The sequence below is a fragment of the Dermochelys coriacea genome, chromosome 10 (assembly GCF_009764565.3).
Source record: "Dermochelys coriacea isolate rDerCor1 chromosome 10, rDerCor1.pri.v4, whole genome shotgun sequence".
Taxonomy (NCBI): domain Eukaryota; kingdom Metazoa; phylum Chordata; order Testudines; family Dermochelyidae; genus Dermochelys; species Dermochelys coriacea.
Window position 1 is genome coordinate 31,729,950 of NC_050077.1, and position 26,155 is coordinate 31,756,104.

Sequence of the window (26,155 nt, forward strand, 5' to 3'; positions counted from 1 at the left end):
ATGTTCAGAATGGAGAGGGGGAACTAGTGGTGTTCCCCAAGGGTCAGTCCTAGGAACAATCCTATTCAAGTTATGAATAAATGATCTGGAGAAAGGAGTAAACAGTGAGGTGGCAAAGTTTGCAGATGATACTAAACTGCTCAAGATAATTAAGACCAAAGCAGACTGTGAAGAACTTCAAAAAGATCTCACAAAACTAAGGGACTGGGCAACAAAATGGCAAATGAAATGTAACGTGGATAAATGTAAAGTAATGTAGATTGGAAAAAATAACCCCAATTTTTATACATACAATATGATGGGGGCTAATTTAGCTACAACTAATCAGGAGAAAGATCTTGGAGTTATCATGGATAGTTCTCTGAAGAAGTCCAAGCAGTGCACAGCGGCAGTCAAAAAAGCAAACGGGATGTTAGGATTCATTAAAAAAGGGATAGAGAATAAGACGGAGAATATCTTATTGCCCTTATATAAATCCACGGTACGCCGACATCTTGAATACTGCGTACAGATGTGGTCCCTTCATCTCAAAAAAGATATACTGGCATTAGAAAAGGTTCAGAAAAGGGCAACTAAAATGATTAGGGGTTTGGAACGGGTCCCATATGAGGAGAGATTAAAGAGGCTAGGACTTTTCAGCTTGGAAAAGAGGAGACTAAGGGGGGATATGATAGAGGTATATAAAATCATGAGTGGTGTGGAGAAAGTGAATAAGGAAAAGTTATTTACTTGTTCCCATAATATAAGAACTAGGGGCCACCAAATTAAATTAATGGGTAGCAAGTTTAAAACAAATATAAGGAAATTCTTCTTCACTCAGCGCACAGTCAACCTGTGGAACTCCTTGCCTGAGGAGGTTGTGAATGCTAGGACTATAACAGGGTTTAAAAGAGAACTGGATAAATTCATGGAGGTTAAGTCCATGAATGGCTATTAGCCAGGATGGGTAAGAAATGGTGTCCCTAGCCTCTGTTTGTCAGAGGGCGGAGATGGATGGCAGGAGAGAGATCACTAGATCATTACCTGTTAAGTTCACTCCCTCTGGGGCACCTGGCATTGGCCACTGTCGGTAGACAGGATACTGGGCTGGATGGACCTTTGGTATGACCCAGTATGGCCATTCTTATGTTCTTAAGGTCTGCATCCAAGAGAAGAGAACCTGTCCTTCTGGACACATGCAGATTGAACAAAGCCATCCTGGCCCAATGTCACTTGTTCATCCAACCAGGCCCCAGATGGTAAACTCTAGTCAAGCACTAACATCTCCTCCTTGGCAGAGACATGGACAGTTTCCTCTAACAACAAACCCAGCACTCCCCACTGGTCTTCACCAGCCTGTGGATCTCACCTGACTGGAGTGACCCAAATTTCTCCTAACACCTCCAGCACCTCAGTAAGGTGATACAGGCCAAAAGTCAAGAGGCGGCTTTGAACTCCGCTCAGGAGTCTATCCCCTCAGAATACTGTTCTGCTCCTACAGACATCGATAGGTCAGCTCAAGTCTGAACAATGTTCTCCATTTTCACACAATGAGAGGGACTAGAATCAGCAGCCTGAATTAACTGGGCTGTCCACAGCCCAAAACAAACCAACTGACTGAGACTGTACAGGTGCTACAGTGGAGGAAAGAAACTTTCCTTACTTCCTGTGCGGCCAAAATGTAAGGCTTAAAAACAATCTTTATAGCTCAGTTGATCAGATTTGTCTCGAGGCTTCTGTAACCAGCACTCTACCCATCTTCCCAGTCACTTCTTTTGTCACAGGATGTACGTGACCCAAGGTAATCTGTGAGGGTGAAGCCTGCACCTAGCGGCCACTCCACTGAAAGAAGACAAAGCATTTTACTGTCCTGACCAACTATGGATGGAACAATGTAGTGACAGAAATGGATCATGTCTCAGAGCCCTCTGAACACCCTCCACCTCCATTAGCCAGCAGCAAGGCAGGTCCCTTGCCCTGACAACAGAGGACAAAAGAAAACAAAGTCAAAGATGTGATGTGATGTTAGGATGGAATGGGCAGCTATTCTGTTCTATTTGTAGCACTCATAATGGAATGCCAGGGTTATATTTGTGTGCACCCTAGCCCTAAAGATGTGCCTTGTCCCTTTGCAGTTTTGGAGCTCTGCTGAAGAGGTTAAAGAGAACACAGTGGGGAAGCAAGGTGTGGTTGCAGGAGGCAGTTGTACTCCAGTGAGATTGAGCAGGCATGGGACTTGGGCAAGCTGTATTTGGTTTCTTGGATAGTAACTTTAATAAAACCCCAGTTTTAAAACACTTCCTGGTCTGGGAGTGTAACATATCCCCCTTGCTATCTGAGCACCTTCCAGAGGCATATCAAGCACATTAACTAGCATCTGCGTCTTGTGGGTCATTCTCTTTCTCTCTTCCCCTCCCCAGGGGACGATTTATCATTCTAAGGCATTGTGTACACACTACTCTGTTCCCATTAGCATGGCAGGGTGAAGAAGTGCACCCTGCACTTGGAGCTCTGTGGGGCTCAGGCGTGCCTCTGGGAATTGGTTCCAGCTGTGAAGAAGGCGAGGAGGCTGAGGGCTTGTTAAGGAGGGGAGGAGGCTAATGGCTCATTAGTCAATTCCATGCTAGGTATTTTCAACTTCTGAAACATTTAGTGGATGTGACCATTCTTTCCATTAGGTGTGCACATGACACCCACCACAGCAGGCCCCTTTGTTTGGATCCTGCTCGGGCCCTGGGGTCTATGCAGGGCAGGGCTAGCATCCATGCACGGTTCACAGCAGCCCTCCCACACACATGCATTGGCTGAGCTTCACACTCAACACCACGGGTACCTGAAGAGCGATCGGGGAACTGACTGCCTTTTTCTCAGGGGCCTCCTGCCTGCCCGGTGCCCATGAATAGGCAAGGTCTGAATCCTCTCAAACCGTACCCGTCTGCTGCAAAGAAAAGAGAACTGAAGGGAGAGAGCCTGCAGGGCTGGCTGGGAGAGGCAGCAAATGGGAGGTGCCTTTTCCCATTGCCACTGGGGATGGGGTAAAGGGAGGGTATTGCATTGTCATTTATTCCTGTTTATAACATTTTCACCACAGTGACAGCTGAGACCAGATGCACCCAAGGCCATGCTCTGACGGACAGCACAACTTTGCAGAGAGAAGCTGGGAATGACAGAAAAGAGCCTCTGTGCTTGTAACTTGCAGCCTGGGGCAAGACACACCATGTTTCCACATGTGTTAGGCCACAGACTCCCTTTCATGCACTTACACTCTTGACCTGATTTCCCCAAGACTCCTGCTGACGCCAGAGAGGCCTGTGTCCCCCAGACTTCTGGAACTGAAGCCACTTTCTATTTAGGTGCCTAAATATTAGGGCTGTCAAGCAATTAAAAAAATTAATCACGATTAATCGTGCCATTAATCACACTGTTAAATAATAACAGAATACCATTTATTTAAATATTTTTGGATGTTTTCTACATTTTCAAATATATTGATTTCAATTACAACACAGAATACAAAGTATATAGTGCTCACTTTATTTTTTATTACAAATATTTGCACTGTATAAAAACAAGAAATAGTATTTTTTATTCATCTAACACAAATACTGTAGTGCAATCTCTTTATCATGAAAGTTGAACATACAAATGTAGAATTATGTACAAAAAAACTGCATTCAAAAATAAAACAATGTAAAATTTTAGAGCCTGCAAGTCCACTCAGTCATACTTCTTGTTCAGCCAATTGGTCAGACAAACAAATTTGTTTACATTGGCAGGAGATAATGCTGCCCGCTTCTTGTTTACAATGTCACCTGAAAGTGAAAACAGGCATTCTCATGGCACCATTGTAGCCGGCATCACAAGATATTTATGTGCCAGATGCGCTAAAGATTCATGTGTCCCTTGATGCTTCAACTACCATTCCAGAGGACATGCGTTCATGCTGATGACGAGTTCTGCTCGATAGTGATCCAAAGCAGTGCGTACCGACGCATGTTCATTTTCATTATCCGAGTCAGATGCCACAAGCAGAAGGCCGATTTTCTTTTTTGGTGGTTTGCGTTCTGTAGTTTCTGCATCGGAGTATTGCTCTTTTAAGACTTCTGAAAGCACACTCCACAACTCGTCCCTCTCAGATTTTGGAAGGCACTTCAGATTCTTAACCCTTAGATCAAGTGCTGTAGCTATCTTTATAAATCTCACATTGGTACCTTCTTTGCTTTTTTTCAGATCTGCAGTGAAAGCATTCTTAAAATGAACAATATGTGCAGGGTCATCATCCGAGACTGCTATAACTTGAAATATACGGAAAAATGCAGGTAAAACAGAGCAAGGGACATACAAGTCTCTGTCAAGGAGTTCAGTCACAAATTTAATTAACACATTTTTTTTTTAAACGAGTATCATCAGCATGGAAGCATGTCCTCTGGAATGGTGGCCAAAGCATGAAGGGGCATACAAATGTTTAGCATATCTGGCACGTAAATACCTTGCAATGTCAGCTACAAAAGTCCCATGCAAATGCCTGTTCTGACTTTCTGGTGACATTGTAAATAGGAAGTGAGTAGCAGTATCTCCCGTAAAAGTAAACAAACTTGTTTGTCTTAGTGATTGGCTAAACAAGAAGTAAGACTGAGTGGACTTGTAGGCTCTGAAGTTTTACATTGTTTTGTTTTTGAGTGTAGTTATGTACCAAAAAATTCTACATTTGTAAGTTGCAAGACAAAGAGACTGCACCACAGTACTTGTATGAGGTGAATTGAAAAATACTATTTCTTTTGTTTATCATTTTTACATGCCAATATTTGTAACAACAAATAATATACACTGATTTCAATTAGAACACAAAATACAATATATATGAAAATGTAGAAAAACATCCAAATATTTACTAAATTTCAACCGGTATTCTATTGTTTAACAGTGTGATTAAAATTTCAATTAATCGGGATTAATTTTTTTGAATTAATTGCGTGAGTTAACTGTGATTAATCGACAGCCCTACTGAATATGGATTGAGCTGCCCACCTTTAGGCACCAACATTTGGAAATGTTGGCTTTTACCTCTCCATGTGTCAGATGCTTTCTCTATGAAATGAGGCTGCTGCTGACCAGCCCCCGTGAAAGTAGGGGCAGAGGCCAGGAAGCTGAATTAAACACGCCCAGCTTCCTCCTGGAAGTCTTACTGTCAATTTAAACTCAACAGGGCCAAAACTGGGCTCCTGATCTTCCCTCCCTACCCCTCCATCTCAGCCATTGTCTACCCCTACCTCCTCGCTCTCCCTTGGGGGACCTCTGGCTCTTACCCTTTCATCTCCCTACACTGGAATCTAGGCCATGGGAGAGAATCCTGCTGATTCTTCTTCTTCAGCATCACTAAGCTCTGCTCTTTCCTTTCTGTCTATACCACTAAAACTCTCATCCAGACCCCCATCATCTCCTGCCTTAATGTCTGCAGACTCCCTGTTACACACAATGCTGCCCAGTCCACACAACACAACTGTTGAAATCATCTTTCTGGCCAGCTCATCAGACCCCATCCTTGCATCTCTCAACTGGCTCTCCACCTTCTTTGTATCAAATGTACATTTCTAGTCTTGCCCTTCCTACTTATCTGACCTAATCTTTTATTACACCATTTCCCACCCTTGCTGCCCACTCACAGTGCCCCGTTTGCATCTCCTACAACTCCCTCCTGCCCATGGAATACCCTTCCAAGCTGGTCCACCAGGCCCATTCCCCTCTCCTTAGGAATCTGGTGGACCATCTACAAGCCACGAGTCAAAGACACTTGCCAAAAGGCATAAAGAAAAGCAGTGCCCTTAGCAGACCCTCTCTGCTGTGAACAAGCCTGTGTGGAACAGATACATTGTCTTACTGCAGCATATTAGAAATCACCTTTTCAAAGCAGGAGAACATTTTTGAAAGTTCCTGTATGTGACATTAAGGCGAATGGGACTTCTGACCCATTTACCCACCCAGGAATTGTGACTCTCCAGTTGCACTAGGAGGGGCCTTGTGCACTTCTCAGGGCTGTAAAATAACAGCGCACAAAACAAACAATAGAAATGTTCACTACAGCAGACAACACGCCAGATCCAGGCTACCAAGCAGAGCCCACAGCTACCCCCAGCCTGAGAGAGTAAATGGACTTTCCAGCATGCCCAGAAAGGCAGGACTCAAGCTCCGTCAGATCAACAGCCAAAGACCCAGCACCAAGCATGCCCTGCCCAGGCCCAGGCCCAGAGAGTCAGATCTAGGGACTGTTGGTATGAGCAGATCATCTGACCTCAGCTCCTCAATGGAGCTTCTCCACTATCCATTCTGCACCTGCTGTAGCCCCTCCACAGCCCCAGGAGCCCTCACCACTCTGAACAGCACCAGGGGGAACATTCATCCCCACACGTGTGCTAATGCAGGGATAGAGAGGAGGCAGCCTGTGTCTCCCCCATTTAGGGGCTGCCCGAACTTGTGCCCAGTTGCAATGGTCCCTATGGGCCATTACAAAGATGCAGAATTGCTGGGGCTCAGGGCTGAGCCGGCCGAACCTCCTCCTAACCTCAACTGTCCCCTCACTTCTCTGGCCTATTCCCCAGAATGCACCCAGTGCTCAGAGCTCCTGCAGAGGTAGTGGTTCAGGTGTTGGGCCTGACACAGGCCCCTTCTCCATGGTGTATTCCCTATTTCTTGAGCAGAGTGCTCATGCCTTCCCTATGGCCAGTCTAGCTGTTACAAAGGTCATAGAGCAGCAATGAACCTGGCTCAGTGCCAGGTGTTCAGGACTCTGTGTGCTGTTCAGGAGGTCTGAGAAAGTGATTGTTGGCAGGGAGGGGGTAGGTAGGAGATTAGGAAATGAACAGGCTGTGAACCCCAGAGACATCCCAACATACACTGATCAATGGACTTTCTGCCCCGTTAGACCTGACACCGCTGCCCACTGGATGGCAGCACAGAGGGCATCAACCCTCCAAGCCCCAGTGGCCTCCCAGGCACCAAGGGCAGATGGAGAGGGAGGAGCTCATCATCAAGGAAGCTGTAGGCTCCTCTCCCGTAAACAGGAAATGACCTCCTTACAGCCAGCGGAACCGCATTAGCGGAGTATGTGAGATGGGGCTCAAATCCATCACACCCAAGAGCCAGATGTACAAGCGTGTTCCCCAGGTCACATTTTCAGGAATGGGGGGGGGACTATTTAAAATGATAATTAGGAAAAGAGTATACAACTGAGTGGGGACCATTCAGCTGTGCGTGTTGTTCATCCATGGGGCAAGTCTCACACTGCGTTTGTTCAGTGCCCAGAGCACTGGGGCCCCAATTTTGTCTGGAGTGCTCGCAGCTACTATAATATGATAAATATTAACCAGGCCAAAAGTCATAGGGCAGGGATCAGTAAGGAGATAGCCACATCTGGAAGAAACTGGATCAGTATGCCTAATACAGACCAAAAAGTCACTTCTGCCTGTTAATGTGACCTGGGACTTCATGACCATTGGGGATGCAGATGCATGTTACCCCAATCTACAGACATCACTAACAAGGCAGGGGGTTGCTCTCAGTCCTGGGGGCAGACACCATCCCACCATGTTCTCCAGAACCCCAAAAATCTCAAGTGCATAAAGGTGGCAGCCAAGAAAGCAGATGCCATGGGAACAGCTGCAGAGCAGCTCTCCCTCCTCTGCTCTCCGTCTGCACAGCAGGAGTCCCTCCTTCTTCAACAACTGCCTATTTTCAAGGGTTCTTTCCCCACATCCAGGCACATGTACCTTCCTAAGAACCATCACGGCCAGGCTGCTGTACAGATGTCAGACACACAAGGCAGGTGAGGTAATATATTTTATTGGACCAACTTCTGCTGGTGAGAAAGAGCAGCTTTCGAGCAGACGTCAGGCAGACATCAGCTGGTTCTGCCATTTGGAAAGGGATGGTCAGACTGCTTGCACAAGGCAAGAAGTGCATTGTTTGACACGCCATAAACAAGCAGCCAGAGGAAATTTGCTCAAACTTTCCAAAGATCTTCCCTCTGGGCAGAGACCAAGCCGAGAACACATCAGGCCAGAGGGGAGTGTGTGAAACTAAGGGCCAAAAATGGAGAATGTCTCGCAGCCTTCCCTAGTGGGGCACTCCCAGCACTGCACATAATTCTGTCCAAACTGTACATTTAGTACAGTTCTGTCCAAAATAACTTTTGCCCATGGCCCCTCCAGCTGCAGCTGGATCTCAGCCAAGGAAGCCCTTCATTTCCATTGGTTCTGGCAAAACAGTAGCTTGAGGTCATACTGTGCCAAGTGCAAATGGCCCTGAATAAGGATGGTGCAGAGCTGCTGGCCCCAGGAGACCTCTGGGACTGGGGCACAGGAAGACAACAGAAGCTCTTTGGCTAGCACATACTGCTTCTCTGTGTGCAGCCCAAGAACCACAACCCTGCCCCATTTGCGGTGATTTGAAGCATCTTCCCAAACATGGAGCACAATAATCTCCTGAAGGGCTTTGACCAAGTCAAAGGGAACAGGCAGGCCTAACGCTCAGGAAATATTCTGTGCTATGGTTCAGTAAAAATCATGATAAGGCGCTTCTAATGCAAGGTGGAGAGTGTAATGCAGCAACATAGGCAAGCTCTGATCTCCCAGGAGCAGCTCTAACTAAAACACTCCTTAGTAGAGGAAACTGCTCCTTGGACTCCACCATCCAGAATCCTCAGCAGGAGATTGCTGCATCTCTTCAGAAAGCGCAAACGAAGCCAGGAGGCTTGTCAGCAGCAAATACCATGGCCTTCACCTTTCCCTCTTAACACAGTCTCTGTGTGCACAGTATGCCACGTCTTACCTTCTGATGGTTTGGGTGATGGAGGTCTGTCGTTGTAGCATGGGCCGCCGCAACTCGTTTGGCGGGGAGGGGATGCGAGTGTTCTCAGCAGGCATGCTGACGCTTCTCAGGAAGGCCTGGCGTTTAAATGGCTGCAAAACAAAGTGGGAAGCCTTTCAGTGCCCCTGCATTCATGCTGCACATTCATTCCCTAGCAAAACCCAACAGGGACATGAAACACAAAGAAGCCAGCAGTATAGCAGCTTCCCAAGCCAAGGGCTGTTTGTACACTGTAGGGCACTAATAGCTCATGGGCTAACAAGTGCTACTGGCTGGGTCTGTGGCAAAGCTCTTGCACCAGGCTTCTGCTCCTGCTCTAGGCTTTGCCACAGTGCTGAGTAGGTCAGAGAGATGTGTCACTTATGGTCAGAGCCTCTCTCCCTACACACCTCTAGGCTCATAGCGCTGCAGCCCCAGAACTGGGCACTAGTCACATAAGTGAGGAGATGAACTTTGCCATCGTATTCAAAACACAAGACCTGGTAGTAATACAGGACTTTAAGTACTCAGACATCTGTTGGAAAAGTAATACAGCAAAACACAAAATCTCCAGTAAGTTCCTGGAGTGCACTGGGGACACTTGTTTTGTTTCTGAAAGCAGAGGAAGTAACCAGGGACACAAGAATTTTAAATTTCAATCTGACCAGCAGGCAGGAATTGGTAGCGAACCTGAAGGTAGAAGGTAATATAGGTGAAAGTGACCATGAAATGACAGATTTCATGACTCTAAGAAAGGAAGGAGTGAGAGCAGCAGAACAAGGACAACGGACTTAAAAAAAGCAGACTTTAACAAACTGAGAGAAGTGGTAGGTAAGGTACCATGGGAAAAAAATCTAAGGGAAAAAGGAGTTCAAGAGAGTTAGCAGTTTCTCAAGGAGACAATAAAAAAGGCACAAGAGCAAATTATCCCGATGTGAAGGAAAGATAGGAATAATAGTAAGATGCCAATATGACTCCATCAGGAGCATTTTAATTACCTGAAAATCAAAAAGAAACCCTATAAAATGTGGAAACATGGATGAATTGCTAAGAACAGCACAAGCAGGTAGGGACAAAATTAGAAAGACTAAGGCACAAAATGAGTTACAACTTGCAGGGGACACAAAAGACAATACAAAGAGGTTCTTTAAATATATTAGGAGCAAGAGAAAGACGAAGGAAAGGGTACGTCCTCTACTTAGTGGTGAAGGAGAGCTAATAACGGCTGGCATGAAGAAAGCTGAGGTGTTTAATGCCTAATTCTGTTTCAGTCTTCAGTAAAAAAGTGATGACTGTAACGCCCCCTCATGGCCATAGGTATGTCTGCAGTGCCCCCCCCCCCCTCCCCCGTTTCCCCTTTTTCAGGGTTCCTTGGACAAACCACACACAGTCTTTCTCCTCCAATTATAGCCCTTCTTGTTTGTTTTCTGTTTCTGGGGTCTGTTTTCTTTATTTACAAAGCTCCAAAAAAAGCAAACACAAAGAAGGAATTTTCCCACTCACTCACAGAGCCTCCCACAAATCTGTCCCAAGGCCTGGCTCTTACCTCAGAGCCTGGGGGCAGAAATGGTTTCCTCACAGAGCCTGTCTTATCAGTTTGCATCTACCCTACACAAGCTGACTCCCTTGCAGCTTCTCAAGTGTCAGTCTCTCCCCACAGAACTGCTTCAGCTGTCTCATAAGGGAACCAGCTGCTTGAGGTTCCTTCCCTGCAACAGGTGTCTCCGACTGGCTCATTTAGCAAGCCTGGCCCAGGATTCAAGTCTTCTGCAGGCAGCTCCCTCGCTCCCTTTGCTCTCTCCCAGTGACCAGATACTCAACACAATTAATATTAAAACAACAATAGGGAAAGCACAAGTTAAAGAATATTTGGATAAGTTAGATGTATTCAAGTTAGCAGGACCTGATGTACTTCATCTTAGAGTACTCAAGGAACTAGCTGAAGCGATCTCAGATCTATTAGCAATTATCTTTGGCAAACTCATGGAAGGACAGGTCAAGTCCCAGGCAACTGGAGAAGAGGATACATAATACCTATCTTTACAAAGTGGAACAAAGAGGACTTAAGGAATTATAGAACAGACAGCCTAAATTCAATACCTAGAAAGATAGTGGAACAAATTATTAAACAATCAGAGGATAACAGGGTTATGAAAAGAATAGTCAGCATGGATTTGTCAAGAACAAATCATACCAAACCAACCTAATTTCCTTCCTTGAAAGGGTTAATAGCCTAGTGGTTAGAGGAAAAGCATTAGATATGGTCTTTCTTGATTTTAGTAAGGCTTTTGACACTGTAAGAACGTAAGAATGGTCACACTGGGTCAGACCAATGGTCCATCTCGCCCAGTATCTTGCCTTCCGACAGCAGACAATGTCAGAAGCTTCAGAGGGAATGAACAGAACAGGGCAGTTTTCAAGTGGATCCATCCTGTTGTCCAAACCCAGCTTCTGGCAGTCAGATGCTTAGGGACATTGAGAGCACAGGGTTGCATCCCTGACCATCTTGGCTAATAGCAATAGTTGGACTATCTTCCATGAAATACTCTAATTCCTTTTAAACCCAGTTATACTTCTGGCCTTCACAACATCCCCTGGCAATGAGTTCCACGGGTTCACCCTCCATTGTGTGAAGTACTTCCTTTGTTTGTCTTAAACCTTCTGCCTATTCAATTTCATTGGGTGACCCCTAGTTCCTGTGTTACGTACGGTAAATAACACTTTCTTATTGACTTTCTCCACATCATTCATGATTTTATAGATCTCTATCATATCACCCCTTTGTCATCTTTTCTAAGATGAACAATCCCAATCTTTTTAATCTCTATTCATACGGAAGCTGTTTCATACCCCTAATCATTTTTGTTATCCCTCGTTGTACCTTTTCCAATTCTGATATTTCTTTTTTGAGATGGGGCAACCAGAATCACATGCAGTGTAAAGGTGTGGGTTACCATGGATGTCTACAGTGGCATTATTATATTGTCTGTCTTATTATCTATCCCTTTCGTAATGGTTGCTAACACCGTTAGCTTTTTGGATTGCTGTTGCATATTGAGCAGATGTTTTCAGAGAACTATCTGTGATGTCTCCAAGATCACAGTTTGAGTGATAACAGCTAATTTAGTATGTATAGTTGGATTATGTTTTAAAATTAACATTACTTTGCATTAATCATTATTGAATTTCATCTGCCATTTTGTTGCCCAGTCACCCAATTTTGTGATATCCATTTGTAACTCCTCAGTTAGCTTTGGACTTAACTGTCTTGAGTAATTGTGCATCATCTGCAAACTTTGCCACCTCATTGTTTACCCCCTTTCCCAGATCATTTATAAATATATCCTTGGGGGACATCACTATTTACCTCTCTCCATTGTGAAAACTGACCATTTATTCTACCCTTTGTTTCCTATCTTTTAACCAGTTACTGATCCAGGAGAGGATCTTCCCTCTTATCGCATGACAGCTTACTTTGCTTAAGAGCCCTTGGTGTGGGACTTTGTCAAAAGCTTTCTGAAACTTGAAGTACACTATATCAACTGGATCATCCTTGTCCACATTTGTTGATCCCCTCTAAGAATTTTAATAGATTTGATGAGGCATGATTTTCCTTTACAAAAGCCATGTTGACTCTTCCTCAACTATCATGTTCCTCAATGTGTCTGATAATTCTGTTCTTTCCTATAGTTTCACCAATTTCCCTGGTACTGAAGTTAGACTTACCGGCCTGTAATTGCCAGGATCACCTCTAGACACTTTTTTAAAAATCAGCTGTGCATTAGATATCGTCTAGGCATCTAGTACAAAGGCTTATTTAAGCAATAGGTTACACACTACAGCTAGTAGTTCTGCAATTTCATATCTGCATTTCCTTCAGAACTCTTGGGTGAATACTATCTGGTCCTAGCGACTTATTACCATTTAATTTATTCCAAAACCTCCTCTATTGACACCTCAATCTGAGACAGTTTCTCAGATTTGTCACCTAAGGAATCTCCCTCACAGCCTCTCCAGTGAAGACAGATGCAAAGAATTCATGTAGCTTCTCCGCAATGGCCTTGACTTCCTCGAGTGCTCCTTTAGCACCTCGATCATCCAGTGGCCCCCGACTGTTTAGCAGGCTTCCTGCTTCTGATGTACTTAAAAAATGTTGCTGTTCATTAGCGTCTTTTGCTAGTTGCTCTTCAAATTCTTTTTCAGCCTGCCTAATTATATTTTCACACTTGACTTGCCAGTCTATATGCTCCTTTTTAATTTCCTCATTAGGATTTGACTTCCAATTTTTAAAGGATGTCTTTTTGCTTCTAGCCACCTCTTTAATTATGTTGTTTAGCCACGGGGGGCATTTTTTGGTCCTCTTACTGTTTTTTTGTTGTTTTTATTTGGCGTATATATTCAGTTTGAGCCTCTATTATGGTATCTTAAAATATTTTCCATGCAGCTTGCAAGCATTTCACTCTTGTGACTGTTCCTTTTAATTTTTTTTAAACTAGCCTCCTCATTTTTAGGTAGTTGCCCTTTTTGAAGTTAAATGCTACTGTGCAGGGTTTCACTGGCATTTTCCCCCATACAATCACATTAAATTTAGTTACATTATATTCACTGTTACCGAGCAGTTCAGCTATTTTCAACTCTTGGACCAGATCCTCTGCACTTTAGGACTCCGTGACTTAGGACTAAATCAAAAATACCTCTCCCCTTGTGCATTCCTGGACTAGCTGCTCCAAGAAGCAATTGTTAAAGGGTGTCTAGAAATTTTATCTCTGCATGAGGTGACATGTACCCAGTCAACATGGGAATAGTTGAAATCCCCTATTATTATTGGGTTTTCTGTTTTTGTAGCCTCTCTGATCTCCCTGAGCATTTCACAATCACTGTCACCATTCTGGTCAGGTGGTCGATATAACATTCCCTACTTCTATACTCTTATTATTCAAGCATGGAGATTAATCCCACATGACTTTCTCTCATGCAAACTAGGAAATGCATTCTAGATGAAGTTACTATAAAGTGGGGGCACAACTGGTTGAAAGACTGCACGCAAAGAGTAGTTATCAATTGGTCACTGTCAAACCAAAAAGTCATATCTAGTGGGATGCCAGAAAAGTCAGTCCTGGGTCTGGTACTATTCAATATTTTCCTTAATAACCTGTATAATAGAGTGGAGAGTATGCTTATGAAATTTGCAGATGACACCAAACTGGGAGGGGTTGCAAGCACGTTGGAAAACAGAATTAGAATTCAAAATGACCTTGACAAATTGGAGAATTGTTCTGAATTCAACAAGATGCAATTCAATAAAGATGAACAAAGTATTTTGCATTTAGGAAGAAAAATCAAATGCACAAATAGAAAATGGGGAATAACTAGTTAGGTGGTAGTACTCCTGAAAAAGGTCTGGGGTGATAGTGGATCACAACTTGAATATAAGCCAACAATGTGATGCAGTGAAATGATGACTAAATATCATTCTGGTAGTAGTGTAGTTCTACTGGAAAGGGAGAAATTTCCAGTGGGTTGGGTGAAAGTCAACGTGGACATAGACGTCCTTCATATCAAGAGCTGCAAACCAGGCTCCGTGGGGAAGGGAGGGGATAATAGATGCCAGCAACACCATATGGAACTTTATGTATTTAATTCTTAACTGCCTTTTATCAATAGTTATTGTATAGGTTATTCCTATCTTACTTCCTGTACTAAACATCATCTCACTATTTTTGTTGTTGTTGAAGACAAGTTTAAAAAGAAGAGTTCACTATTAGCTATTTATGAATTGTTAATTTCATCCCATTCTCACTTATTAATGGAGCTACTTTCTTCCCAGTTCCTCTCTGCCTTTGATATACATGTAACCGCCCCATTCCCATTTCTTCATTCTCCCTGGTGCTGTAGTCCATTGTGTGGCTCTTAGGATCCACTGGGTTGTTGCTGATTTCCCATGCTTGTGGCATACTGACATGTTAACACTCCTCTTACTCTTCATCTTTTCTTTCCGGACAACCCACCTTCTGCCTCCCTTTGTCTGTTGGAAGGTACAATTCAGATCACCTGACTTAAATGAAGCTCTCGTTTCCATCCTTACCCCTGTAACTTAATAACCATTTAATATGCCCTACCTGTTTTGTATCTAGGAGGCCACTGTCCCTAGACCATATAATGCAAACAGGCTCTCAACACAATAGAGTCCAAAGCTCTAAGCATCCAAATCCTTTCCCATTGTGTGTACAGACTACACTGAACTCACATATTCATTCCTTATGCCCCCTCCCCAATCTTTGTACGTTACTCATACCAGTACCTGTACAAAGGTGGGCTCCTCAGGCATTGCCACAGAGACTGGCACCGGTATGTCGAGTTTGAGCCATGGCGGCTTCTTCCGCTGTAAACTGCTCGTGCTGTCACGCCGCACTTCAGACATCTTCCTGTCTCAGTCCTCAGGCCTGAGGGAAAGGGAAGAGATCATTGAGTTTGGAAGGAGTCCATGCCGTTCATTGGTCAGGCAGATCTCGCCTTTTATCATGCATACAAAGTGGCTGTGAGCAGCTAGTGATTCTGTCCCTAGTTAGCTGATTTGCCGAGTACTTTCTGTGACTAAATCTGCTGCTACAGTTTTGTGAGCAGTTTGCTATGGATATTCAGGAGTCACCTTCCCAGTGGTGCTGATCAGCTCTGATTAGACACACAGATCACATGGCATGTTTCTGTTCTCCAATCGGAGGCAGGGAACACCTAGAATCAGGTTTCCACAGTGAACGCTAAGTTGTTGTTTTAAAATTCACTTTCCATTAACACTATCTGAGATTTGCTTAATAGCCACTGTTTCCTCAAGGACTGGGGATGGATTACCACTTATTTGGACCTGGGTCCAATTCAACCAATGGGCCCTCCCAACAAATCAAAACCATCAACCTCACTCTGAAAACTCCTTGTGATTCATGTCCATTCCCTAGCCGAGCCTGAGCCAAGAACTGTATTTCTGACTTTGGCAAACACTAATTAACTATTATTGTATCAATTTTATTTAACCGTTTTATATAAAACCCAACCACATACTGACCTCAGGAAAGATGAGCCCAGTGTGCAAACTACAGAAGCTCATCAATTCCAGGTTAAATCAAGGACAGAGTGTAGTCATATGGGAATAGTACAGAAATAGCATTAAATAAAAATCACTGTGGTTAACTAAATGTTTTAACAACAATGTGACAAATTACCATCTTACCCACTTTACTAGAGGTTATGCCCTTTTTCCCTGCCCTTTGCCTTTTTGGGTTGAGCTCTTCCGGGCATGGATTGTGTTTGGAAAGTGCCTGGCACACGGTGTGTGCAATAGAAACAGAAACAAATCATCATCCTCATCAATTATTCCTATATACAAATTTACAAATATACTGAGCCCTTTATATAAATTTGTTTTCTGTCTCAGCATCCTCAGTGCGGTGGGCTGAGGAGGATGCAGAAACACAATGTTTGTATAAATACAAGCTAGCAATTATTGTATTGTGTACTGTGGCCAGTTCTGGGCACCCCATTTGAGGAAAGAGGTGGACAAATTGGAGAAAGTTCAGAGAAGAGCAACAAAAATGATTAAAGGTCTAAAAAACATAACTACAAGGGAAGATTGAAAAAACTGGGTTTGTTGAGTCTGGAGAAGAGAAGACTGAGGTGGGACATAACAGTTTTCAAGTACATATAAGGTTGTTACAAGGAGGAGGGAGAAAAATATGAATATTTTCTCAGGCCCAATTCTCCTTGCACTTACACCTGGGTTAGAATCATAGAAATGTAGGCCTGGAAGGGATCTCGATAGATCACCTAGTCCAGTCCCTGCATTGCAGCAGGATTATCTAGAGTAGACCATCTCTGACAGGTTTTTGTCTAATATGTTCTTAAAACCTCCAATAAAAGATGGAGATTCCACAACCTTCCTAGATAACCTGTTCCAGTGCTTCGCCACCCTTACAGTCAGGAAGTTTTTCTCATGTCTACCCTAAATCTCCCTTGCTGCAATTTAAGCCCATTGCTTCTTGTTTTGTCCTCAGGAGTTAAAGAGAAAAATGTATCACCCTCCTCTTTATAACAACCTTTTACATACTTGAAGACTTATGTCCCCCCTCAGTCTTCTCTTCTCCAGGCTGAACAAACCCAATTTTTTACAATCTTTCCTTGTCAGTCATGTTTTCTAAACCTTTAATCATTTTTCTTGCTCTGCTCTGGACTTTCTCCAATTTGTCCACATCTTTCGTGAAGTGTGGAGCCCAGGGTTGGATGCTATACGTCAGTTGAAGCCTCATCAGCGTTGAGTACAGTGGAAGAAATTACTTCTTGTTTATAACACTCCTGATATGTCCCATAATGATGTTTACTTTTTTTTCTTTTTTTTGGCAACAGAATTACATTGTTGACTCATATTTAGTTTGTGATCCACTATAACCCCCACTTCCCTTTCTGCAGTACTCCTTCCTTAGGAGTCATTTGCAATTTTGTATTTATGCAATTGATTATTCCTTCCTAAATTTAGTACTCTGCATTTGTCCATATTGAACTTCATCCTATTTACTTCAGACCATTTCTCCAGTTTATCAAGATCATGTTGAAACCTAATCCTGTCCTCCAGAGCGCTTGATAGCCCTCCCAGCTTGGTATCATCCGCAAACTTTATAAGTGTACTCTCTATGCCATTATCCAAATCATCTATGAAGACATCAAATAGTACTGGACACAGGACAGATCCTTGCAGGCCCCTTCCAGTTCAAATGTGAGCCATTGGTAACTGCTCTCTGAATATGGTTTTCCAGCGAGTTCTGCACCCACCTCATAGTAGGTTCATCTAGGCTATATTTCTCTTGTTTGTTTATGAGAAGGTAATAAGAGACATTAAAAGCCTTACTGAAGTCAAAATATATGATATCTGTTGCTTCCCCCCGTCCACAAGGTTTGTTACCTTGACAAGGAAAGTTATTAGTTTGGTTTGACATAACTTATTCTTAACAAATTCATGTTAACTGTTACTTATTTTCTTCTGGGTGCTTACAAATAGAATGTTTGATCATTTGTTCCATTATCTTTCTGGGTATTGAAGTTAAGACAACTGATCTATAATTCCCTGGATTGTCCTTATTCCCCTTTTTATAGATAGGTACTATATTTGCCCTTTTCCAGTCCTCTGGTATCTCTTCCATCCTCCATGAGTTCTCAAAGATAATCGCTGATGGCTTAGAGATCTCTTCAGCCAGTTCCTTATGTATTCTAATGTGTAATTCATCAGGCCCTGCTGACTGGAAGACTTCTAACTTGTCTAAGTAGGGTTCTCTACTAATATCTCCATAAGCCCTACCTACCACAGCGAGGGTGAGGAAGTGGTGGAGCCATGGCCCATCCCCTTCACACAGTGCATGTGGAGGGGACTGTATGTTGAACCAATACCTTCAAATCACAATGTGTCCCTTTATCATTTGCAAGCATCTAAGACACAGATACAAATCTGGAGAGAGGTCTCCTCTCAAATTACCAAGAGTTCATTAATTTTACAAAATATAGTGCAGTAAATTCATTGGAAAATGACACCTTATCAAGGAATTAAAATTGAACCACCACTGCCAAGTACAGCGTATTATACTGCATTTCTGTAGTTTACTTGTGGGCTGTTCTGAGAAACGGTGCCATATAACTGTATAAATGGTTACAGTTATATGAAGTGTGAAGGGAATATGCTGGGAGAAATGGGTCACCATGAGCTGATGGATAGCGGCTTGGATTCGGCAGTGAGCCCAAGATGAACAGGAGAAAGACAGACACTGGATGTCTGGCTTTGTGCTGGCTTCCAGCCCAGGATTCTGGACCCTTGTGGAGCTGATGTCATGGAACTGGACACAGGTGAGCAGACTAGTCCCAGCTTGGCCTGGTTCAGTAAAGTCTCAAGCCCCCCAAAAAGCCAGAGAATTAATAACTGAGCCCATGGAGTTGGCCATGCCCTTCGTATACACTTTGTGGTTTGGCTAATTTTATTTTGTTGTGTTAAGGAATGTCTATCTTGTTTACCGAATAACAAAGACTCCTGTTTCCTATTTCCAGGACTCCCCTGTGCTCGGAAGTGGTGAAAAATCACCTGTAAGAGGGTCAGGATGGTTAGATTATAAATTTCTAAAATCTGGATATGAACAAGGTGTCAGGTGGGGCTTGAGCTGACCATTTTATTTATTTTAAAAGGGACTCTTGATGTTCTGTTGAACCTGGCTCTTGTTACTCCTGTTGCTGCCTAGCAAAAGGGTTACGTTGGCAGAGTTTATATGAGCCATTTGTCCATCTTCAGCCTTCTCATGAAAATCTGGCAGGTGGCAGAAGACAGCAGCAGGGACAGCAACATATGGGAGGGAAAACACTTAAGCATCACTTAAGGACAAAGAACCTCATCCAGTAAACTCTGCATCAAACCCACAACTTCTGACTTTTAGACCGATATCCAGCCTTGATTTAAAGATTTCAAGGTGATAGAGAATCCACCATGTCCCTAGGTAAGTTGTCCCAGTGACTAAATACCCTCACTGTAAAAAATACCTTATTCCCAGTTTGAATTTGTTTCACTTCAGCTTCCAACCAGTGTGTTTTGTTTTGCCTTTATCTCCAAGATTAAAGAGTCCTCTACTATCAGAAATGTCTTCCCCATGTAGACCATGATCACATCACCTCTTAACCTTCTCTTGGATAAACTAAGTACATTGAGCTTCTTTAGTCTCTCACTGAGGCAGGTTTTCCAGACCTCCAGCCATTCTGGTAGCTCTTTTCTGAACCCTTTCCAATCAGTCAACGTACTTTCAAATTGCAGACAGCAGAACTAGACACAGTAGCTAGTAATGGTCTCACTACTGCCATATAAAGAAATAATGCCACGTCCTTACTTCCACTCAGTGTTCTCCTGCTGCTACATGCTAATGTAGTCTATTAGGCATTAAAAAGCTACAGATTCCTCTAGCTCCAGGAATAGAGACCATCTTGCAATACCAGTCAACTAATATGTACAATAATCTCCAGAATGATGCCAGCCACTTGCACTGCTTCACATACCCAAGGACACTATAAAGGAATGTGGGTGTTAGTTCTCACGCACACCCTTACTGCTGTCCTTGGTGTCAGAGCTGTACTGACTCCAAGCCAGGGAGGCTGGAGATTAATACTGATCCCCAGGGTACAACAGAGCTAAACAAAGGCATCAGAGCATTAGTCAGAATAAGAGATGGGGAAGCACAATTACCAGACAGCCTTCTGCATTTTATCCTAACATGCAATATGCTGACAAATTCCCCTTTGTTGACTAAGACTGGGAACAAGGTAGGTTTCTCAAGCTGAGGAATCTGAAAACATACTCTCAGTGCAGTTCAGAAGTGAATAGTATTTGTCAAATGAGCCTGATAAGAGGCTAAAGTTCCCTGAAACACTCTTATCATACAGCCACCGCAATGTGTGGAGGTGTCAGTCTGGTGGCTGCCTAAAAGGTCTTAACACAACTAGCCTCATAGGTACCAAATACAACACAAGTATTTATAGAAGAGCTTATATCACATGCCTCAGAAGCTAAATTGATAGCTCCTCAAGCAACTCTCTACTCTCAGCTGCATTTTCACTAAATGCTTGGAAAGAATTCCAACACAATGTCATCTGGAAACCTTCTTGTCTGTTGTCTATGGAGCCTCTCGTTGGCTCTAGCAAAGCCTACAGGGCCAGTAGGGTTTGACTTAACAGCATAAATGCGTAAGATACTAAGAACTGATCAAAACCAGCACATGGCCCAAACAAGTCCTCAGGTCAAGCTGGGAATGCAGATGCATGAATCATCCCATATCGCGTAAGAGTTTACACAACGATCCTACAGTCTGGGCTATGCTTAGTCATATGGGCAAAGTCCGGTCCACACCCAAAAGGCTACTCTATTGGGAGGTGTAGCATGTTTTTGCTGGCATCTTCACATATTTTTCTCCCAACACTAACTGTACATGAGTCACCCTCTGTTGCAAGCATGGCAGCTATATTACTACTTTGGAGACATCTGCTCAGGAATCAGTCTTCTTATGCCTCTCCCCCACAAAAAAAAAAAAATCACTGAAGGAACATGTAACTGGAGAGCAGGTATTTGTTTAATTGCAAAAGAAAGAGAAAGGAAGCCAGGACATTTAGAACAAGGTGTCAAACACTACAGAGAAAGAGGAAGTGGCTCCCAATAGTCTTTCTGATCGGATTTCCAGGGAGCTAGCCCCTGGGTGCAGGCAGGTCAGCTAGACCTCCTGCATAACACAGGCCAGGGAATTTCACCCAATGATTCTTACATCCAGCCCATATTTTGTCATTGAGATAGAATGTACCTTTTACAAAAAGACATACAAGCTTAATTTAAACATTTCTAGTTATGGAGAACAAATTGCTATTGCACTTTTTAAATGATAAAATAAATGCTGGGCACCTAGTCAGAGAGCAGATAACTGGTGAGAGTCTGTGAGCAGCAACCAGCTCCTGGGAGTATATTCTGATACAAGCAGAAGAATTTTGTTTCACTTGTGATAGGCGAATGTCTGAGGTTTCACCTCGACAGTTTTTGATGTGAATGGTGTGTGGGCTACACTTCGTTTTCATGGTCAGGTCATGGCCCACTGGTGCAGAGATGGTCCCACCCTCAGTTTCTTAGGGAACTGTGGTAAACATCTGTTCACCAGTCTGGAAGGACTGGCTAGAAGTTGTTACAAGTGACGCAGACCGGCCTGCCACAGGGAACCCTCAGAGAGACCATCACAACATGGTGGGAGGCTTCTTTCTCAGGGCTGCAGATGAAAAGGGTCCCAGTCTGAGGCCACGAGTGAGCTCCCTCCTGCTAATCTCCTTATTTCAGAGGGTGAAAAGCTGGGCTGTGGTCCTGTCATCATGAGTCAGGCTTTGCATCATCCAGACAGGTCTTCACCAGAAACAGCCAGGGACCTGATGCAGGTTTTTACCCCTACTGCAGAAAACGGCATGAGGAAGAGGAGCAGCTTTACTCTGCCCTCTGCACTGCACTACCCGTCTCCATGCCAGGCCAGTGTTGGTCAGTGAATTTGTCATATATAGGATTGGTTTCACACCAACAGGAATACAGGAACTGCCCCATAGCTATCCCTTGGGTTTGCCAACCTCCTGTAATAGACACAATGTAGTTTGAGTCACGCAATCCCAAAGACTTCCTATTGGAATGTGTTTTCTCCTGAATTGCTGCAAGTAAAAACACTGGGTAACTGCTGAGGCTAGCTCTGTGCCCAAACGGTCACATTTACTTTATATTGACTCATGGAAGAGACAGCTCTGGGTTCCCAAATGCCAGACGGTGAGAGCTGTGTGTGTGTGTGTGCGCTCGTGCTCACAACTACATTTGTTCTCACCCAATGCCAGAGGGATCAGAGTGTGTGTGTGCACATGTGAGAGTATAGGCAGGTCTGTGTTGGAGCAGCTCTTGGTTTTAGAACTAAAGAGGGGTCACCTGAAGCTCAATGGGGAGAAACTCAGACAAGTACATACAGCGGCCCCAGTGAGGCAGCAGAACAAATCCTCCTGCAGGCTGTTGTGCAGACCTGAGGTGCAGACTCTGAGAGCAACCTGCAAAGCGGGGACTCCAGGTACTCGGGAAGATATTATTCAGAACAATCCTGTTGATGAGGGGTTGGCCACCCGCAAACTTGCCCAGTTTGCAAACCCTGTGTGAACAGTCTTAAACTGGATTAGAAATGGCTATAACTGATTAAGTGAAGTTGATGACAAGCGGAAGGTAAATAAATCACTATAAGCTATTTCTAAACTGACTTAGAAGTGGTCACACAGGGCTTTGCTCTTGCTTAACAAACACTGCAAGTTTGTTAAGGCCTGAGTTTGTCATTCAGGGTGAATGCTCACTAATGGGAAAGTAAGAGCCCCCAAATGCCTTTCAAACACTCAAAGGCAACCACTTTAAAACTGTACTGAGCTGGGCTGGTGACCTGCAAGTGGAAAGCTCAGGCTACATTAGCATGTCCTCAGGCATCCAGTCCCTATGGTAAGTAATAAAATGTTACAGAAATATTTATGGATTTGGAAAGAAGTGAGGTGATGTATTATTATGTTACAGTGGTAATGGAATATCTTCTGTTCCAACAGTAAGTAGGGACGATGTCAAACAGCATCTACTACATTTCAATAATTTTAAATCAGCAAGAGCATATAAATTGCACTCAAGACTTTTAAAAGAATTGGTCACAGAGCTCTCTGAGCCATTCATGTTGACTTTTAATAAATGTTGGAACACCGGAGAAGTTACAGAGAACTGCAAGAGCTAACATGCCAATATTTAATAGAGGTAAATGCGTAGCTATAGGCTGGTTAGCCTGACATTGATTGTGGGCAAAATCATGTAATGGCTGATATAGGACATAATCAGTAAAGAACTAAGAATAATAGCATAATTAAAGCCAATCATCTTCATTTTATGAAGACAGAGCTTGTCCAACTAACTTGATATAATTTTTTGATGAGATTACAAGTTTGGTTGACTAAGGTAATTGTGTTGACATACTTGGACTTCTGTAAAGCATTTGACCTACTATGTACCACAGTATATAGGCACTACACCAAGTCAACAATGCATATTAAATAGTGTCATTAAAACCTGGCTACTGGATAGATTGTTAATGCGGAATGATCATCAAGTGGGGGATGCTGCTAGTGGGATACAGCTTTTTGATTTTTGGACCAAATTATTCAATATCTTTATCAATGATCTGGAAGAAATGGCTTTATATGCCCTTGCTGTACAATTTGCAGATGGCACAAAGACTGGTAGAGTGGTAATAATGATAAGGACAAATCACAGATAGAATAAACTGGATCACTCAGTAAACTCACTGCAATTACCCAGTTAATTACCAATTAAAATACATTTTAATATAGACAAATGCAAGCTCATACATCTGAGAACAAAAAATACAGGCTGTATTTAGCAGATGGGGAGGGACTAGATCCTGGAAAGCAATGACTTTGAAAAGAATTTAGGGGTCACAGGAAAACCAATTGAACAGGAGATCCCAGTGTGATGCTGTGGCAAAAAGGGCTAACTCAATCTCTGGATGTATAAAGAGGGGAATATAAAGTAAGAATAATAAGGCAGCATTACCTCCATAAATGGCATTGGTAATACCACTTCTGGAAACTGTGTCAAGTTCTAGTGCCCACACTTTGAAAAGGATGTTGAAACAAACCAGAAATGACTCAGAAAAAAAGATACAAGAATGATTTGAGGTCTATATTGCAGTGAGAGATCAAGGGAACTCTATTTTCTTAGCCTACTGAAGATTAAGAAGTGAATTAGTTAGTTTGAGTATCTAAATGGGGAGAAGATTACCAACACTAGAGTCCCAGACACCTTGCATTAATGACACCCTGATCTATGATCCTCCAGTGCCAGGGAGAGAAGCATAGCAGATTCACTTTATGAATCTATCAAACTGGCTGATTTAAAGCCCAACCTTGCACATCACCAAAGGTACAATCCTGTGAGGTGCTCAGTACCCTTGGCTCTCACTGAAATCACTAAGATTTAAGGTCATGACTTTAGAACTGCACAGATGCAGGTGGGGAAAGTCAGCACTTATTCTAAACAGATACAGTAAAATTCATTGCAGATATATTTCTGTCTAGAAAAATTATCTGTGTGATTGTTCCCTACGCTTTGTCATTTCTCTTCTTAATAGGCTGGATGGAAAATTAAGTGATTCCATCCCAATTACAAAGGGCGGTGGATAGGACTGTCTTTTAACCACTTTTCTATGTTGTTTTACCATTAAAGGAGACTCAGTATTTTCCCACTAAAATCATGAATCACCCCGTCTGTCATTATATGCAGACAATATGGTTTTACTATCACAAACATCTTTGGTATTGAAGCATTTTATTAGATGCATTGGGCTTATACTATCAATGGGAGGACCTCTCGATAAATTATGCCTAAACTAAAGTAAATTTCATTAGTTGGAGACGGAGGTTGCATAAATGGAAGGTCAAGGGGCAAAATATTGAACAAGTTAGCTCTTTCCCCTCCCTGGGTATGTGATTCTCACAAAATGGTTTGTGGGATAAGCATATTCAAGTAATAAAAGAGAAGGCCTCAAATTCAGTGCAAGTTATGTTATGTTTTATCTGGACTCAGAGGCAACTTAATTGCATCAGCCCATAAAACAGGATTCAGAGTAGCAGCTGTGTTAGTCTGTATCTGCAAAAAGAAAAGGAGAATTTGTAGCACCTTAGAGACTAAACAAATTTATTTGAGCATAAGCTTTCATGAGCTACAGCTCACTTCATCGGATGCATTCAGTGGAAAATACAGTGGGGAGATTTATATACATAGAGAATATGAAACAATGGGTGTTACCATACACACTGTAACGAGAGTGATCAGGTAAGATGAGCTATTACCAGCAGGAGAGTGGTAGGGGGAAAAAACCTTTTGCAGTGATAATCAAGGTGGGCCATTTCCAGCCCACGGTGGGCCATTTTCCACAAGAAAGTGTGAGGAACAGTTGCGGGGGGGAGGGAATAACATGGGGAAATAGTTTTACTTTGTGTAATGACCCATCCACTCCCAGTCTCTATTCAAGCCTAAGTTAATTGTATTCAGTTTTCAAATTAATTCCAATTCAGCAGTCTCTCGTTGGAGTCTGGTTTTGAAGTTTTTTTTGTTGAAGAATTGCCACTTTTAAGTCTGTAATCGAGTGGCCAAAGAGATTGAAGTGTTCTCCAACTGGTTTTTGAATGTTATAATTCTTGATGTCTGATTTGTGTCCATTCATTCTTTTACGTAGAGACTGTCCAGTTTGGCCAATGTACATGGCAGAGGGGCATTGCTGGCACATGATGGCATATATCACATTGGTAGATGTGCAGGTGAACCAGCCTCTGATTGTGTGGCTGATGTGATTACGCCCTATGATGGTGTCCCCTGAATAGATATGTGAACACAGTTGGCAACGGGCTTTGTTGCAAGGATAGGTTCCTGGGTTAGAGGTTCTATTGTGTGGTTGCTGGTGAGTATTTGCTTCAGGTTAGGCGGCTGTCTGTAAGCAAAGACTGGCCTGTCTCCCAAGATCTGTGAGAGTGATGGGTTGTCCTTCAGGATAGGTTGTAGATCCTTGATGATACCCTGGTGAGGTTTTAGTTGGGGGCTGAACGTGATGGCTAGTGGCGTTCTGTTATTTTCTTTGTTGGGCCTGTCCTGTAGTAGGTGACTTCTGGGTACTCTTCTGGCTCTGTCAATCTGTTTCTTCACTTCAGCAGGTGGGTACTGTAGTTG

At 43.1% G+C, this 26,155-nt stretch overlaps 1 protein-coding gene across 1 annotated transcript in view; it reads right to left on the reverse strand.

The window, feature by feature from the left end:
- RHBDF1 (rhomboid 5 homolog 1) overlaps positions 1-26,155 on the reverse strand; it is a 103,421-nt gene that overhangs the window by 37,075 nt on the left and 40,191 nt on the right. The window contains exons 2-3 of the mRNA XM_038417950.2: positions 15,122-15,263; positions 8,803-8,933 (exon numbers count right to left, since the gene is read on the reverse strand). Coding sequence (XP_038273878.1) covers positions 8,803-8,933; positions 15,122-15,241 — 251 coding nt within the window. The 5' untranslated portion in view covers positions 15,242-15,263. The remainder of the gene's footprint in view (positions 1-8,802; positions 8,934-15,121; positions 15,264-26,155) is intronic.